This window comes from Pongo pygmaeus, chromosome 3, assembly GCF_028885625.2.
Source record: "Pongo pygmaeus isolate AG05252 chromosome 3, NHGRI_mPonPyg2-v2.0_pri, whole genome shotgun sequence".
NCBI classification, from domain to species: Eukaryota; Metazoa; Chordata; class Mammalia; order Primates; family Hominidae; genus Pongo; species Pongo pygmaeus.
This window is the reverse complement of record NC_072376.2, coordinates 151189501-151208035: the sequence shown is the minus strand read 5'-3', so window position 1 is coordinate 151208035 and position 18535 is coordinate 151189501. Positions and strand designations below refer to the sequence as shown.

General features: G+C 39.8%; 1 protein-coding gene and 3 pseudogenes across 1 annotated transcript; 1 reads left to right on the top strand and 3 right to left on the bottom strand.

Annotated features, from left to right (window-relative positions):
• Positions 1-1365: 1365 nt before the first annotated feature.
• Positions 1366-1819, top strand: LOC129034756 (NADH-ubiquinone oxidoreductase chain 6). Its single transcript, XM_063664132.1, has 2 exons — positions 1366-1513; positions 1548-1819. Exons 1-2 carry the CDS (start codon positions 1366-1368, stop codon positions 1817-1819), a joined length of 420 nt encoding a protein of 139 aa, XP_063520202.1.
• Positions 1820-1891: 72 nt separating this feature from the next.
• On the bottom strand, positions 1892-3697 carry LOC129034755 (NADH-ubiquinone oxidoreductase chain 5-like; annotated as a pseudogene).
• Positions 3698-6832: 3135 nt separating this feature from the next.
• Positions 6833-7513, bottom strand: LOC129034754 (ATP synthase subunit a-like; annotated as a pseudogene).
• Positions 7514-7790: 277 nt separating this feature from the next.
• Positions 7791-8474, bottom strand: LOC129034604 (cytochrome c oxidase subunit 2-like; annotated as a pseudogene).
• Between the last annotated feature and the right edge of the window lie 10061 nt (positions 8475-18535).

The following is an 18535-nucleotide window of genomic DNA, read 5'->3' as shown; positions in this document are numbered from 1 at the left end:
GGCAGTCTGCCCGTTCTCAGATCTCCAGCTGCGTGCTGGGAGAACCACTGCTCTCCTCAAAGCTGTCAGACAGGGACATTTCTGACCAACTCTTATTTGTTAATGAGAACATTCTTGATTTTTGAAATTGCATTTCAATGTGATTAAGATTGAGCATCTTTGCATATGTATAAAAGCCATATGTATTTTTTTCTGTGAAGAATTTATTAACATCCTTTGCTCATTTTCAGTTAGGTTGCTCATCTTTTTGTTATCAATTTGTATGAACTTTGTTAAATTTAAAATGACTAGAACTTTGGCTGTGGTTTTAAATATATCACATTTTTGTGACATTATGATTTTATGTTTTGACTTTATGAATTTTTTCTTTTTGCCAGAAAGATTTCAACAATTTATCTTGTTAAAATGATTTTTTTTTTCGTGGCTTCTAGAGTTTGTGTCAGTTAGATAAACCTTTTGCACTCTAGATTCTAAAGGAATTCTACCATGTTTTATTATAGGACTTTCTACCATGGGACTAAGATGTAGTTGTCCGGGTCGCCTAGGAGGTCTGGTGAGAATAATACTAGTGTTATTAGGGTGAGAAGGAAGAGGAGTAGGCCTAGGATGTCTTTGGTTGTGTAATAGGGGTGGAAAGTGATTTTGTCGGAGTGGGAGGAGATTCCTAGGGGGTTATTTGATCCTGTTTCGTGTAGAAATAGAAGGTGTAGGGTTGTTAGAGCTGTAATGATAAAAGGTAACATGAAGTGGAGAGTGAAGAATTGCATTAGAGTGGGGCTACTTACTGAGTAGCCGCCTCAGACTCATTGGACTAGATCTGTTCCGATATATGGGATGGCGGACAGTAAGTTTGTAATTACTGTGGCTCCTCAGAAAGATATTTGGCCTCATGGGAGGATGTAGCCCATGAAGGCTGTTGCTATGGTCATGAATAAGAGGATAATACCAATGTTTCAGGTTTCTAAGTGGGTGAATGAGCCGTAGTACAGACCCCGGCCGATATGTCGGAAGAGGCAGATAAAGAATATTGAGGCGCCGTTAGCGTAGAGGTAGCGAATGATTCAGCCATAGTTTACATCTCGGGTGATGTGGGCAATTGATGAGAAAGTGGTGGAGGCGTCTGGTGAATAGTGTATGGCTAGGAGTAATCCTGTGACGATCTGAATGGTTAAGCAGGCGCCAAGAAGTGAGCCGAAGTTTCATCATGTGGAAATGTTTGATGGAGTAGGGAGGTCGATGAATGAGTGGTTAATTAATTTTATTAGTGGGTTGGTTTTGCGTGTTGGGGTCATTAGTGTTCTTGTAGTTGAAATACAACGATGTTTTTTCATATCATTAGCCATAGTTATAGTCTATGCAAGAATAATGACATACGCTCTGTTTTTGTTAGGTGTAATTTTAGTAATGGGGTTTGTGGGGTTTTCTTCCAAACCTTCTCCTATTTATGGGGGTTTAGTGTTGATTATTAGTGGTGTGGTTGGGTGTGCAATTATCTTAAATTGTGGGGGACGTTGTATGGGTTTAATGGTTTTTTTAAATTTATTTAGGGGGCATGATGGTTGCTTTTGGATACACTACGGCGATGGCTATTGAGGAATATCCTGAGCCATGGGGATCAGGGGTTGAGGTTTTGGTAAGTGTTTTGGTAGGGTTAGCAATGGAAGTGGGGTTAGTGTTATGGGTGAAGGAATATGATGGGGTGGTAGTGGTGGTAAATTTTAATAGTGTGGGAAGTTGGGTAATTTATGAGGGGGAAGGGCCAGGGTTGATTCGGGAAGATCCTATTGGTGCAGGGGCTTTATATGATTATGGGCGCTGATTGGTGGTAGTTACTGGTTGGACGTTGTTTGTTGCTGTGTACATTGTGATTGAGATTGCTCGGGGTAATAGGTTATGTAATTAGAAGGAGGATTAGGAAGAGTGGGATGAGGAAGGAGAGGAAATAGAGTTTAATTATGCCTTTTTGGGTTGAAATAATGGTGGAGGCTGTGGTTTGGTGTTGTGAGATTGTCTTGGGTATTAGTTTTTCTAGTCAGATTAGGTCTAGTAGAAGTAGGGACAGGTTTTGGCTTATGAGAAGACCTAGATGGGGGATCATGCGGTGGATGATGTTGGGGTAGAATCCAAGTATGATGGAGAAATAAAATGTAGGTAGTGGGGCTTTTGGTTTGAGTTTGTTGGTTAAGTAGTTTAGGTCTAGGGCTACTAGGAGGCCCAAGAAGGTGACACTTAGGGCTACGAGTTTTAGGTAGGGTGGGGTTGTTATTTGGGGGAGGGATGTAGGGAGAATGTTGTTGGTAATGAGGAATCCTGCGAATAGGCTTCCCATTGTGAGGTGTTTGATGGGATTAAGTAGGGCGGGGTTGTTTTCGTTGATGGTGACTGGGGTTGGGAAGCGAGATTGGCCTGTAAGGGCGTAGAGAATTATTCGAGTGCTGTAGGTGCTTGTTAGGGAAGTGGCGATAAGAGTAATAGATAGGGCTCAGGCGTTGGTATACGACATGTTTGCGGTTTCGATGACAAGATCTTTGGAGTAGAAACCTGAGAGGAAGGGTATTCCTGCGAGGGCTAGGCTGCTAATGGTGAGGGAGGTTGAGGTTAGGGGCATGGTTTTAAGTAGTCCTCCTATTTTTCGAATATCTTGCTCATTGTTGAGATTATGAATGATGGATCCAGAGCATATAAATAACAGGGCTTTAAAGAAGGCGTGAGTGCAGATATGAAGGAATGCTAGGTATGGTTGGTTAATACCAATTGTGACTACTATAAGTCCTAGCTGACTTGAAGTGGAGAAGGCTACAATTTTCTTAATGTCATTTTGTGTGAAGGCACAGATTGCTGCGAATAGGGTAGTAATGGCGCCTAGGCATAGTGTGAGGGTTTGGATTAGTGGGTTGTTTTCTGCTAAGGGGTGAAAGCGGATGAGTAGGAAGACTCCGGCTACGACTATAGTACTTGAGTGGAGTAAAGTTGAGACGGGGGTTGGACCTTCTATGGCTGAGGGGAGTCAGGGGTGGAGGCCTAGTTGAGCTGATTTGCCTGCTGCTGCTAGAAGGAAGCCTAATAGTGGTAGGAAATTGGGGTTATTATTTAGGAGGAGTATTTGTTGTGGCTCTCATGAGTTGGAGTGTAAGAGAAATCATGCTAGGATTAGGATGAAACCAATATCGCCGATACGGTTATATAGGATTGCTTGGATAGCTGCTGTGATGGCGTCTGTTCGGGCATATCACCAACCGATAAGCAGGAAAGATATAATTCCTACGCCCTCTCAGCCGACGAAGAGCTGAAATAGGTTGTTAGCGGTGACTAGAATAAGTATGGTGATTAGGAAAATAAGGAGGTATTTGAAGAATTGATTAATGTTTGGGTCTGAGGCTATATATCATAGTGAAAATTCTATGATAGACCAAGTGACGAATAGTGCTACGGGAATAAATATTATGGGGAAGTAGTCTAGTTTAAAGCTTAGTGAGAGTTGTAGTGTTTGGGTTGTTGTTCAGCATCAGTTTGTGATAATGGTTTCTTGGCCCAGGCATATAAATATTGTTGTTGGGATTAGACTGATGGTAAAGGCGGATGCGATAGTTGTTTTTACGTAGTGGGGATATGAGCTTTTTTTGTCAGGGTTGATGAAGGTAACGGTGATGGGGGGAATTAGAGAGGTCAAGATGAGGATAGTTATGGTAGTAAACATGGTTATTATTATTTTATTTGGAGTTGCACCAAAATTTTTGGGTCCTAAGACCAATGGATAGCTGTTATCCTTTAAAAGTTGAGAAAGCCATGCTGTTAGACATAGGGTGAGAGTTAGCAGTTCTTGTGAGCTTTCTCGGTAAATAAGGGGCTGTGAAACCCTATTATTAGATTCACAATCTAATGTTTTGATTAAACTATATTTACAGCAGGTGAACCCAGTAATGATGCTAGGGTTGAGAGATAAAAGGAGGATGGGGGATAGGTGTATGAGCATGAGAGTGTTTTCATGTGTAAGGGAAGGTTTTATATTGTTGATGTGGTGTGTGGGTGTGCCTCGTTGCATTGTGATAAATATGTAGAGAGAGTACAGGGCTGTGATCAGCATATTAAGTCCTACTAGTAGAAGGGTGATGTTTGATCAGGGAAATATAGCTATTAGCATGGAGAGCTCTCCTAGTAGATTAATAGTGGGTGGTAAGGCAAGGTTAGTGAGGCTTGCTAGAAGTCATCAAAAGGCTATTAGTGGGAGTAGAGTTTGAAGGCCTTGAGAGAGGATTATGATGCAGCTGTGGGTTCGCTCGTAGTTTGAGTTTGCTAGGCAGAATAGTAAGGAGGATGTAAGTCCATGGGCAATTATGAGGGTGGTCGCACCGGTGAAGCTTCATGGGGTTTGGATGAGAATAGCTGCTACGACAAGAGCTATGTGGCTGATTGAGGAGTATGCGATGAGTGATTTTAGATCTGTTTGTCGTAAGCAGATGGAGCTTGTTATAATTATACCTCATAGGGATAATATAAGGAAGGGGTAGGCTATGTGTTTAGTTAAGGGGTTAAGAATGAGGATGAGACGTATCATTCCGTAGCCACCTAGCTTTAAGAGTACTGCAGCGAGTACCATTGAACCGGCAATAGGGGCTTCAACATGGGCTTTGGGGAGTCATAGGTGTAATCCATAGAGGGGTATTTTTACTATGAAGGCCATTGTATATGCCAATCATATTAGGTTGTTAGATCAGGAATTTGTTAGTTCTCGGGCAGTAAGAGTTAGTAGTATAATATTAAGTGAGCCCAGAGTGTTGTGAGTATGGATTAGGGCAATGAGTAGAGGGAGGGAGCCTACTAGTGTGCAGAATAAGAAGTATGTGCCTGCGTTTAGGCGTTCTGGTTGATTACCTCGGCGGGTAATAATAACTAGGGTGGGAATAAGGGTGGTTTCGAAGAGGATATAAAATATAATTAATTCTGTAGCTGTAAATGTTATAATTAAGGAGGCTTGAAGGGAAATTAGTATGGTGAGGTATAATTTTTTTCGTGATGGGGGTTCGTTGGATAGGTGATGCTGGCTTGCTATAATTATGAGAGGTAGAAGTCAGGTTGTTAATATTAGAAGGGGGGTTGTTAGGGGGTCGGAGGAGAAGAGAAGGGAGTAGCTGAATAGATTGCTGTTGGTTTGATTGAGGAATAGCAGGGGGGTGGAGCTGATAATTAGGCTATGGGTGGTGGTGTTAATTCAGATTATGTGTGTTTTAGAGAACTATGTTAGTGGTAGCAGTATGATTGTTGGGATAACTAGCCTTAGCATTGAAGCAGGTTCAGGTTATTGACGTAGTCTAGGCCACATGTGTTGGAAATTGAGATTAGTAGGGCAAGGCCTACTGCTGCCTCGCAGGCAGCGAAGACTAGTATGGTGATGGGTATGATGTTAGCTAGGAGGGAGTGGGTGTTGAGAGTTATGAGGGTGATTATAATAAATAATGATAATATTATTCCTTCTAGGCAGAGTAGAGAGGATATTAGATGTGAGCGGTAAATCAGTATTCCTGAGAGTGAAATAGTAAATGCTAGTATGATGTTTATGTAAATAAGGGGCATTTGGTAAATATGACTATCATAATTTAATGAGTCGAAATCATTTGTTTTGTTTAAACTATTTACCAATTCGGCTCAGTCTAATCCTTTTTGCAATCATTCATAAGTTAGGCTTAGGGCCAGGATGATAACTAATAGAAGTGATGATATGGTTATTAGCGGTAAGTTGGCTGTTTGTAGGGCTTATGGTAGGGGTAGTAGTAGAGCAATTTCTAGGTCGAATAATAGGAAGGTGATAGCTACTAAGAAAAATTTTATGGAAAAAGGAATGCGGGCGGGGGATGTTGGGTCAAATCCACATTCGTATGGGTCGGATTTTTCTATGTAAAGGTTAAGTTGTGGTAGTCAGAATGTGATAATTATTAATAGTAAGGCTAAGAGGGTGTTAACTACTAGGATTAAGGCGAAGTTAATTACTCTTTTTTGAGTGCTATCAAAACTAGTTAATTGGAAGTTAACAGTACTGCTTATACTAAAAGAGTAGGATCCTCATCAGTAAATGGAGATGTACAGAAATAGTCAGATTACATCTATAAAGTGCCAATACCAAGCGGCAGCCTCGAAGCCAAAGTGGTGTTTGGATGTGAAGTGGAATAGTAGTTGGCGAGCTAGGCAGACAGTGAGGAAAGTTGATCCAATAATAACGTGGAGACCATGGAAACCTGTAGCTACAAAAAATGTTGAGCCATAAATGCCATCAGAGATGGTGAAGGGGGCTTCAAAGTATTCTGAGGCCTGGAGAAGGGTGAAATAGATGCCCAGTAAGATTGTGATAAGTAATGCTTGAATCGTTTGGGTTCAGTTATTTTCTATTGGGCTGTGATGGGCTCAAGTAATTGAGACTCCTGATGCGAGCAGTACGGATGTATTCAGGAGTGGGACTTCTAGGGCGTTGAGAGGGGTAATACCTGTTGGGGGCCAGTGCCCCCCAAGTCAAGGGGTAGGGGCTAGGCTGGAGTGGTAGAATGCTCAGAAGAACTCAGCGAAGAAAAAGACTTCCAAGGTGATGAATAAGACTATCCCATATCGGAGGCCTTTTTGGACGGGTAGTGTGTGGTGGCCTTGGTATGTGCTTTCTCACACTACATCACGCCATCATTGATATATGGTTAGTGTATTGATTAGTAGGCCTAGTGATAATAGGGTTGTGGAGTAGAAGTGAAACCATATGGTCAGGCCGGATGTTATTAGGAGGGCCGAGAGGGCCCCTGTTGGGGCCATGGGCTGGGTTTTTCTATGTGATAATCATGTGATTGGTGGGCCATTATGAGTTGTCATGTAAGTAGAGGCTCACTAGAAGTGTAAAAACACAGGCTTGAATTAGGGCGATGGCAATTTCTAGAATAGTTAATAAAATTAAAATTATGAAGGTGATGAGGGTTAAGGGGAAGCTGATGGTTAATATTGCTAGCGTAGCGCTTCCAATTAAGTGTATGAGTAGGTGGCCTGCAGTGATGTTGGCGGTTAAGCGTACGGCTAAGGCTAATGGTTGAATAAATAGGCTGATGGTCTCGATAATAATTAGTATGGGGATGAGGGGTGTGGGCGTGCCTTGTGGTAGGAGGTGGGTTAGGATGATTTTGGCTTTGAAGCAGAAGCCTGTAATCACCGTACCTGCTCACAGGGGGATTGCTATGGCTAGGTTTATAGATAGTTGGGTAGTTGGTGTAAATGAGTAGGGTAGGAGTCCTAGGAGGTTAGTTGAGGCAATGAAAATAATTAGGTATATTAGTATGAGGGATCAGGTTCGTCCTTTAATGTTATGGATAGTTATTATTTGTTTTAAGGTGAGTTGGATTAGTCGCTGTTGAGTGGCGATTAGTCGATTGCTGATGAAGTATTTGGAGGTGGGAACCAGTAAGGGGGGAAATAGAATGATTGGTACTGCAGTGGGTAGGCCTAGTACTGTAGGGGTAATGAATGAAGTGAATAAATTTTCATTCATTTTAGTTCTCAGGGTTTGGCATGGTTTTCTGTTTTAGTGAATTTTGGCTAAGCGGGTGAATGGAAGTGTGTATTTAATAGTTTTAGTTGAGTAATGAGAAATAGTGTGAGAAGTACGGGGGTGATGACAGTAGGCCATGTGGTGGTGTTTAGTTGTGGCATTTCACTGCAAAGAGAAAATAGCTCTCTTAGTCTTTAACTTAAAAGGTTAATGCTAGGTTAGCTTTACAGTGAGCCTTGAAGGGGGAGTGGGGCAGGCTGCAGGGTGAGTAGGAGGGCTATAAAGTGAATACAGGCCCTATTTCGAAGATTTTTAGGGGAATTAGTTCTAGGACGATGGGTATAAAGCTGTGATTAGCTCCGCAGATTTCTGAACATTGGCCATAATATACTCCTGGCCGTGTGGCAGTGAATGTAGTTTGGTTTAGGCGTCCGGGGATTGCGTCTGTTTTTAGGCCTAATGAGGGGACGGTTCATGAGTGTAAAACGTCTTGGGATGTGATTATTATGTGAACGGGGGCTTCAACTGGGAGGACTACTCGGTTGTCGACGTCAAGAAGTCGAAGGTCCCCTGGTTCTAGGAATAATGGTGGGAACATGTAGGAATTGAAGATTAATCCGCCATAGTCAGTATATTCGTAAGTTCGATATCACTGATGGCCAATTGATTTGATGGTAAAGGAGGGATCGTTGATTTCGTCTGTCAAATAAAGAATGTGTAGAGATGGGAGGGCGATTAGGACTAGGATAATAGCTGGTAAGATAGTTCAAACAGTCTCTATTTCTTGGGCGTCTGAGATGCTAGTGTTGGTCAATTTTGTTGTGAGTGTTAGGAAAAGGGCGTATAGGGCTAGGAAGCAGATTAGGAAAATGATTATACGGGCATAGTCATGAAAGATGACTAGTTCTTCTATGATAGGGGAGGTAGCGTCTTGCAGACCTACCTGTGCTGTGTGCGCCATTAAGATACACAGGGCTTAACCTGTAATTTAACTTTGACAAGGTTATGAAATGGTTTTTCTAGTATCTTTTTGAAAAAGTCATGGAGGTTATGGGGCTGGCTTGAAATCAGCTTTAGGAGGTTCGAGTCCTTCCTTTTTTGTTCAGGTTTCATATAGACTGGCTCTTCAAACATATGGTAGGGTGGAGGGCATCCGTACAATCACTCCAGGTTTGTAGAGGGTTGTTCAACTATTAGGACTTTTCGCTTTGAGGGGAAAGCTTCTCAGATTATAAAAATTATTAGTATTACCGCTGTCAGGGAAATAAATGAGCCTGCGAATGATAGAATGTTTCATGTGGTATATGCGTCGGGGTAATCGGAGTAACGTCGGGGTATTCCAGACAGGCCAAGGAAGTGTTGTGGGAAGAGGGTTAGATTTACGCCAACAAATATGATAACGAAGTGGATTTTGGCATAGGTCTGGTCTAAGGTGTAGCCTGAGAATAGTGGGAATCAGTGGACGAAGCCTCCTATGATGGCGAATACAGCCCTCATTGACAAGACGTAATGAAAATGAGCTACAACGTAGTATGTATCGTGTAGTACAATGTCTAATGATGAGTTTGCTAGTACGATGCCTGTTAGGCCGCCTACGGTGAAGAGGAAAATAAATCGTAGGGCTCAGAGGACTGCAGCGGATCATTTAGTATTGCTTCCGTGGAGTGTAGCGAGTCAACTAAATACTTTGACGCCAGTGGGGATGGTGATAATTATAGTAGCAGAGGTGAAGTAGGCCCGTGTATCTACGTCTATTCCTACTGTAAATATATGGTGGGCCCATACAATAAATCCTAGAAAACCAATTGACATTATGGCTCAGACTATACCTATATATCCGAATGGCTCTTTTTTTTCCAGAGTAGTACGTTACAATGTGGGAAATTATACCGAAGCCTGGTAGGATGAGAATATAAATTTCGGGGTGGCCAAAAAATCAGAATAAGTGCTGGTATAGGATAGGATCCCCTCCTCCAGCTGGATCAAAGAACGTAGTATTTAGGTTGCGGTCTGTTAGTAGCATGGTGATGCCAGCAGCTAGGACTGGAAGGGAAAGGAGTAGCAAGACTGCTGTGATTAGGACGGATCAGACGAAAAGGGGCGTCTGGTACTGAGATATTGCAGGGGGTTTTGTATTAATAATTGTTGTGATGGAATTGATGGCTCCTAGAGTAGAGGAAATGCCTGCTAGATGTAAAGAGAAGATTGTCAAGTCTACAGAGGCTCCTGGGTGGGAGTAGTTTCCTGCTAAGGGAGGGTAGACTGTTCAGCCTGTTCCTGCACCGGCCTCCACTATAGCAGATGCGAGTAGTAGTAGGAAGGAGGGAGGGAGGAGTCAGAAGCTTATGTTGTTTATGCGCGGGAACGCTATGTCGGGAGCGCCAATTATTAGGGGTACTAGTCAGTTGCCAAAGCCCCCAATTATAATGGGCATCACTATGAAAAAAATTATTACGAATGCATGGGCCGTGACGATGACGTTATGGTCATTACCTAGGAGGTTGCCGGGTTGACCTAGCTCAGCCCTGATAAGGAGGCTTAGGGCTTTGCCCAGGACTCCAGCTCATGCGCCGAATAAGTATAATGTTCCAATATCCTTGTGGTTTGTGGAGAACAGTCAGCGGTCGGCGGCGAACATCAGTTGGTGGGGGGGGGGGGGGGTAAAATTGCTGAGTAAGACATTAGACTGTAAATCTAAAAACAGGGGCTAAACCTCTTTTTACCAGCCCTGAGGTGATTATCATGTTGAATTGCAAATTCGAAGGAGCAGCTTCAAACCTGCCGGGGCTTCTCCCGCCTTTTTTCCCTGTGGCGGGAGAAGTGGACTGAAGCCAATTGATTAGGGTGTTTAGCTGTTAACTAAATGTTTGTGGGTTTAAGTCCCATCGGTCTAGTAAGGGCTTAGTTTAATTAAAGTGGCTGGTTTGCGTTCAGTTGATGCAAAGTAGGGTTTTGGAGTCCTTAGTTGTTACAGAAATTAAGTATTGTAACTTACTGAGGGCTTTGAAGGCTCTTGGTCTGTGTTAACCTAAATTTCTATGAGATAGTCAGTATAAGGGGGGAGATGGGTAGAAGTAAGGTGGTGAGGATGATGAGTGCGGGGACGAGGGGAGTGGGCTTTGTGTTTTCGAACTGTCATTTTATTTTTACGTTGTTGGACATGGGGAGTAGTGTGATTGAGGTGGAGTAAATTAGGCGCATGTTAAAATAGAGGTTAAGGAGGGTGATGATGGCTATGATGGTAGGGGTAACGAGGCTATCATTTTTTGTGAACTCTTTGATGATAGCTCATTTGGGTAGGAAGCCAGTTAGTGAGGGTCGGCCTCCTAGGGATAGTAGGGTAGATGGAATTAGGAGCATTAGCCACGTAAGTTTGTTTCAGGTGTGAGATAATAGCAGGATTGTGGTGCTAGAATTTAAGTTGAGAATTAGGAATGCGGTAGTTGTCAGAATAATGTAGATGACTAGGTTGAGGATGGTGACGTTTGGGTTGTATGGCAATACTGCTATTATTCGGCCTACGTGGGTAATTGAGGAGTATGCCAGGATTTTACGTAGTTGGGTTTGGTTTAGTCCGCCCCAGCTGCCTGCTAGGATAGATACAATTGAGAGGGTAAGGAGGACGTTGACGTTTACTGATGGGGAGATTTGGTATATAATTGAAATGGGGGCTAATTTTTGTCATGTAAGGAGGAGTAGGCCGGACATTAGGGGGACTCCTTGGGTGACTTCTGGGACTCAGAAGTGAAAGGGGGCTATTCCCAGTTTTATTGCCACGGCTGTTACAATTATTAGTGACGAGTATTGGTTGGTGGTGTTGGCTGTGGTTCATTGCCCGGAGAGTACGTTGTTGGAGAGGATGGCTATTAGAAGGATTATGGATGCTGTTGCTTGTGTAAGGAAATATTTAATAGCAGCTTCTGTAGAGCGGGGGTTTATTTTTTTGGTTAGGATTGGGATGAAGGCTAGTATATTTATTTCTAAGCCTACTCAGGTAAAGAATCAGTGCGAGCTTAGTGCTGCAATGAATGTACCTGTGAAGACGGTGAGGTAGATGATAGGTTGGGCTAGGGGGTTAATTAGTACGGGAAGGATATAACCAACATTTTCGGGGTATGGGCCCGATAGCTTATTTAGCTGACCTTACTTTAGGATAGGGTGTGATAGGTGGCACGGAGAATTTTGGATTCTCAGGGATGGGTTCGATTCCCATTGTCCTAGAAATAAGGGGATTTAAACCCCTATAATTTACTCTATCGAAGTAACTCCTTTGTCAGACATATTTCTTAAGTTTGGGGAGGAATGCCGGAGATTGTAATGGGCACGGAGATGTGTCATATGAGTAGTGCTAGGGTGAGTGGTAGGAAATTTTTTCATAGGAAATGCATGAGCTGGTCGTAGCGGAATCGGGGGTATGTTGATCGAATTCATAAAAATAGGGAAGTCAGGAGTAGGGACTAAGATGTGACTTTATTTTTACATTTATACCTTTGATCTATTATAATTTTATTTCTGTTGTATGGTATGAACAATTAATTCAACTTTATGTTTTTCTAACAGTTTATCTAGGTTTCCCCACTTCATTTATTAAAAAATAATTTTAGCTTTTGTTTTAGATTCAGAGGGCACATGTGCATGTTTGCTACATGGGTAAATTATGGGTATATTGTGATGCTGGTGTTTGGGGTATTAATGATCCTGTCACCCAGGTAGTAACTGTCACCGATAGTAGCCAATGGGTAGTTTTTCAGTCCCCATCTCCTCCATCCCTCTCCGCCAAAGTAGTCCCCAGTACCTGTTGTTGCCATCTTTATGTCTATGTGTCCTCAGTGTTTAGCTTCCACTTATAAGTGAGAACATGTGGTATTTACTTTTCTGTTTCTGCATTAATTTGCTTAAGATAATGGCCTGCAGCCACATCCATGTTTCTACAAAGGACATGATTTTGTTCTTTTTTATACAGCTGCATAGTAGCCCATGGTGTATAACCAAGCCTCACATCATTTTTAAATAGTTCATGTTTTTCCCTCTGGTTTGAGATGATACTTTTATCATTTGATAAAATTCCAAATTTATCTGGGCCAATTTCTGGTCTTTAGATTCTGTTTTTAATGTACCTGCACCACCGGGTTTTAATTACTGAAGAATCGTAGTATATTTTGATGACTTTGTATTTTCTCAATCTTTGTTTTTTAGTCACAAAAAGTTAATATTTTCATATAATTGTAGAATTACTTTTCCTAGTTAAAAATGTTCTTGGCATTTTTATTTGTATTATGTTCCATTTATAAATTAACTTTAAAAATTGACAACTTATTAGTATTCCTATCTAAAAGCATGACATATCTTTCTATCTGGTCAAGCTGTTTTTAAAAAATATACAATTTACAGGCCAGGCGCGGTGGCTCACGCCTGTAATCCCAGCACTTTGGGAGGCTGAGGCGGGCGGATCACGAGGTCAGGAGATCGAGACCATCCTGGCTAACATGGTGAAACCCCGTCTCTACTAAAAATGCAAAAAATTAGCCGGGCGTGGTGGCGGGCCCCTCTAGTCCCAGCTACTCAGGAGGCTGAGGCAGGAGAATGGCGTGAACCCAGGAGGCGGAGCTTGCAGTGAGCCGAAATCGAGCCACTGCACTCCAGCCTGGGCGACAGAGCAAGACTCTGTCTCGAAAAAAAAAAAAAAAGCATGACATATCTTTCTATCTGGTCAAGCTGTTTTTAAAAAATACACAATTTACAAATGTCTTGTTAATTTTATTCTTAGCTTTTAAATTCTTTGTTGCTATTGTAAATGGTATGATGTCTTTCATTATTTCATGTAACTTGTTTGTATATACAAAGTGTACTGATTTGGAAATTTATTTATTTGTAACCATTATCTTAAAATAGTTTAATTCATTGTAGGAGAGATTTTTGTTGTTGTTGTTGAATGTTTTATTTTTTCCAGGTAATTAATCATAAAATAATGAGTTTTTGTGTTCTTTTTTCGTTATTCATGCCTTTTCTTGTCTAATTCTAGCAGTTAAGGCATAGAAAATGATAAATGATAGAGGTGACAATATATTTCTTTGTCTTATCTCCAAGATTAAGAAAAGTACTGTAATATTCCCAAATACTAGAGGTTGCACAAAGCAGTTCATCCCTATTCAACTGTACCCTATCCCAGTTCATCCCAGGTGAAAGTCTTAGTAACTGCAATACAGCAGCCTGACAGGAGCTATCCATACTCTGCTGGTCACTTGAGTTGGGCTCGTTACTGCCATTTGGCAGGTGAGTGAGTAAATCTGTAGTAAACTACAGATTTTTTTGAGTCTGCACTCTAGACTACGTTCAATATCAACTGTCTGAATTCAAGTTCTCTAGAAAAATACCACAAAATAAGGAAATGCTTCTATGAATACTGTGGAGGGAGTGCAGGAAGCAGAACACGGAGGGGAAAGACAAAGAAAGGTAAAATTTCAGGTAAACACCTAGCCTGATCCTGCAGATTGGGAAAATAACTCTGGAGGGCAAAATATACTTTAGAGATCGTCTCAACTAAAGGCAAGTATGTTGGACTGTCATATTCTCAAATCAAGGAGTGATCGGTTAACATCCCTTAACATTCCATAAGGGATGTAAACTCCCAGGCATCCCTACTCTGTCCCCATGGGAAAAGTGGCTCCGATAATCTAAGCGCCGTCCTCTGAGGAGAGTCGCAGGTATGACTTTTTAAGCAAAAACAGAAGCTAAGGAACAAATACCCAAGAAAAGTGATATGAGAAAATCTCTATAGAACATCAACTATCACCTACAATTGATAATATTTTTTCCTATTGATTTAATATTGAGAGAAGTGTGTTGAATTTTCAACATTTGCTTATCAAATTTTCTGTTATTTTATTGTATCTGCTTCACATATTTTGTGCTGTGTTCTTAGATGCATAAAGACATTTTATCAGTACAATGACTGTCTTCATAATAGTTTTTGCTTTACAGTTTTTTTGTTTTAACTCCTATCTTGTAGGAATAGCAAGCACTGAATATGCGAGGAGAGTTGCTAGTAAGAGAGAACATCAAAGTGGAAATAAATAGTCAATTTCTGTATCTTCTCTTAAGCCAGAGTCAGCGAACTTTTTCTGTAAAAAGGCAAATTATAAACATTTCTTATTTGGCAGGCCATTCAGTCTCTTTCGCAGTTACTCTACTCTACTGTTGTAATATGAAAGCAGCCATAGAAAATATATAAATGAGTGGGCATGGCTATGTTCTAATAAAACTTTATTTATAAAACTTCCTGTCATTAGCCAATTGCACTGACCTTGTAATGCCTTATTTGCAGTTAAGATATTGTTAAACAAAGAGTTGGCAAACTACACAGGAGTTAAGAAAAATATTTATATTTTTAAAGGGCTGTAACACACACACACACAGATACACAGAACATGGACAGAGACAATGGGTAGCCTTAAAGCCTAAAATATTTACTACTTGGCCTTTTACAGGAAGTAGGCCAATGTCTGCACTAAACTCACAAAAATGAGTCTCGCAGTTTTTCCTCCTGTTTTCACTTTCTGAAATAATTTCTCTAAGGAGGAGATTATTTATTTCATAAAAATTTGGTAGGCCTTACCTGTAACACAAGTAGAACCTAGTTTTGTTTGGTTTTGTTTTTTTGAGCCAGGGATATCCTTGATTAGCACCATAAATAGTTGTCCTTCCATTCAGTTTTTCTGTTTTTTCTAATGACATAAGAGAATCGATTCATTTTCCAGAAATGTGTCCATTTTATTCTGAGTTTCATATTATTTTCCATATAGTAGATCACTGTACTCTTTTATTATTTAAAAATTCTCTTTAGCTCTCTAAGATATTTTCTCTTTTTTTAAACTCACATTTAATACATTTCCTAATTTTTTATTGCTTACATTTGCCAAACCTGTACCTAAATTATTATTCTTTCTAAATAATTAGATTTTCAATTGGGAATGTTTTCTATTCCCCTTTTGTTCTTAATTTTTTTATTTATGTAATTATCTTTTTTCTTCTTTGACTATATTCTTTTTACTTAAATTTTTCTGTTGAATATTGAGCTCATTTCCTCTTATTTTCTGATGAATGTATCTCGAAGCTTTAAGTTTTCCTTAATCTACTCTAACAAATTTGAACATATGGTTTTCATTGTTATTCAGTTTAAAGTATTTTGTGAATTTTTTCTCAGGGCCTATTTTCTAATTTAAAGATAAGTTGGTAGTATGATTTTTTTTTTTTTTTTTTTTTTTTGAGACAGAGTCCCCCTGTGTTACAATCTCAGCTCACTATAACCTCTGCCTCCCAGGCTCAAGCGATTCTCCTGCCTCAGCCTCATGCTGGGATTATAGGCATGAGTCACTGCACCCAGCTGGTAGTATGATTTTTAATTTCCAGACATATAAGATTTATTTTATTAGTTTTATAACTATTAATTTCTAATTTTGTTGCATGTTTATGGTAAGAGTGTATAGGTTACACAATGTTGATTCTTTGGAACTTACTGGGGTTTCATTTTTGTCTTCGATACGGATATTTTTGTTAATGTTTCATATATGCTTGAAAATAATCTTTATTTTGTATTTGGTGGATGGGAAATTCTCTATAAAGTAACTGTACTGAGTTGATTAATTATGCTGTCCAAATTTTCTACAGTTTTGCTTATTTGCTTGAGCAATCTGTTTCTGAAAGAATATCACAAATTTTCAACTAATGTGCTTTTTTTTAATAACTGAGTTATGACATAAATACAGAAAGGTATAACAATACAAATGTAGGCCAGGCGCAGTGGCTCATGCCTGTAATCCCAGCACTTTGGGAGGCCGTGGTGGGTGGATCAGTTGATGTCAGGAGTTCAAAACCAGCCTGACCAACATGACAAAATCTCATCTCTACTAAAAATACAAAAATTAGCTGGGCATGGTGGCGCATGCCTGTAATCCCAGCTACCCGGGAGTCTGAGGCAGGAGAATCACTTGAACCCGGCAGGCAGAGGTTGCAGTGAACCGAGATTATACCACTGCACTCCAGCCTGGGCAACAGAGTGAGTAAGACTCCGTTTCAAAACAAAAATAATAAAATAAAACAAAATAAATGTAAAGCTCAGTGAATTGTCAGAAAGTTAAAATATTCAGATAATTACTACCCAGGTTATAAAATAGTACAATACCAGGACTCTAGAACTGTTTTTGTTCCCCCTTGCAATCACTAGAAATGCTTATCTCCAAAGATAACCAGAGAGTTCTCAGACTATAGAATCATTTCACCTGTTTTTAAACTTTATATAAATTGAACCATACAGTATATGCGTTTTTCTTCTATCTTCTAACATTATGTGAGAGTCATCCATATTGTTTTTTTATATCACTATTGTTTGTCCTTTTTTTATTGCATTGCAGTATTTCACTGAATAAATACAATGATACATATATCCATTGTACTGTTAATGGACATTTGGGTTATTTTCAAATGAATAAAAGTACTAGGAATGTTCTCATCCATGCTTTTTGGCATATAGATGCCCTGCATTTTTATTGGGCATATTCCCAGGAGTGGGGTTTTTTTGTTCAAAGGGTATGTGTCTGTTTAACTTTAAAAGATACCACCAAACAGCTTTCCATAATGGATGCACCAATTTGTGTCCCCCCACCAGCAGTGTAAGAATTCTGGTTGCTCCATGCTGTCAGTACTCCTGGTATTGCCAGTCTGTCTCATGTGAGCCACTCTCAGTGGGAATTGATGGCTTATTGTGGTTTCGGTTTTAATTGCCCCAATAACTAATACTGTTGAGCAGTTTTTCACAAATGAATTGACTATTTTATTGAGCATCGGTTTAAATTTCTTGGCCATTTTTTATTGGCCATTTTATTGTCATTTTCCTATTGACTTATACAAACATTATTTATTCTGGATATGAGACCTTTGAAAATTGCAAATATTTTGTCCCATTTTAAGATTCACTTTTATAATCAAATAATATATTTCGATAAACTCAAAATCTTAATTTTAATGTATTACACTGTATTTTTCTCTTTTTTATATTAGGGCTTTGTGTGTCCCTTTTAAGAAATCCCTGATTACACAAAGTTTAGTAATATATTCTGCATTTTCCTCTAGATCAGCAATGTCCATTAGAATTATAATGTAAGCCACAACTTTGAACCACAGATATGATTTTAATTTTTAGTAGCCATAATAAAAAATAAAATAGGTAAAACTAATATGAATAATACAAATTATTAATAACTTTTTTTGTTATTTTTCTTTAAGACTTCAAGTTCTAGTCAGATTTCAAGGGCTGATAACCACATGTGACTAGTTACTATCATATCGGGTGACCCATTTCTAGAAGCATTCATGATGCGCCATTCAAATTTAGCTCCATGATCCACGTGCAATTGACTTTTGTGTGTGTTATTAGGTAGCATAGCTAGCAAGGAAACTAGGTAGCTTACAGAAGCAAATGAAGATCTTCAGGATCCCGAGCCAATCTGGGTCCCTTAGGAACTAAGATAGGGCATGATAGTACTAGGACTTTCTGAATATCTCTAATTTCTGCATATTCTCTCTTATTCCATGAGGATATTTGCAACACGTCAGGGAACATGGCCACCAGTTGTTCTCAGGTCACATCTTTACAATCTCCAACAACAGATGAAAAAAGCTAATTCTAATTCTGTTTAGAAATATCCCAGCTCAGGTAATATTCCAATACTCTGCAGCCAGAGCAATGAATTATTTTTGGCCAGGCCTAGATTATATGCCTGTATTTATAACCATGGGACAGAAATTGTTACTAGAAAATGGTAACTACCACTATACATTATTTCTGTTTCTATTATGAGATGCTGTGAGGAAGCTAGGACTATTTCTTGTGCACAATAAGCAGTAAATAAGTATTTGCGAATAGCACTAGGATAGTCTCATAATTTGACAGCTATGCTTAAAATAAGGCCTAATACAGGATCAAAAATATGTATTCATTTGGTTTGAACACATTTTTATGATGCA

Coding starts and splice junctions, on each gene's coding strand:
- LOC129034756 (XM_063664132.1), top strand. CDS start 1,366: ATGACATACGCTCTGTTTTTGTTAGGTGTAATTTTAGTAATGGGGTTT. Junction 1,514..1,547: donor CTTAAATTGTGGGGGACGTT/GTATGGGTTTAA, acceptor AAATTTATTTAG/GGGGCATGATGGTTGCTTTT.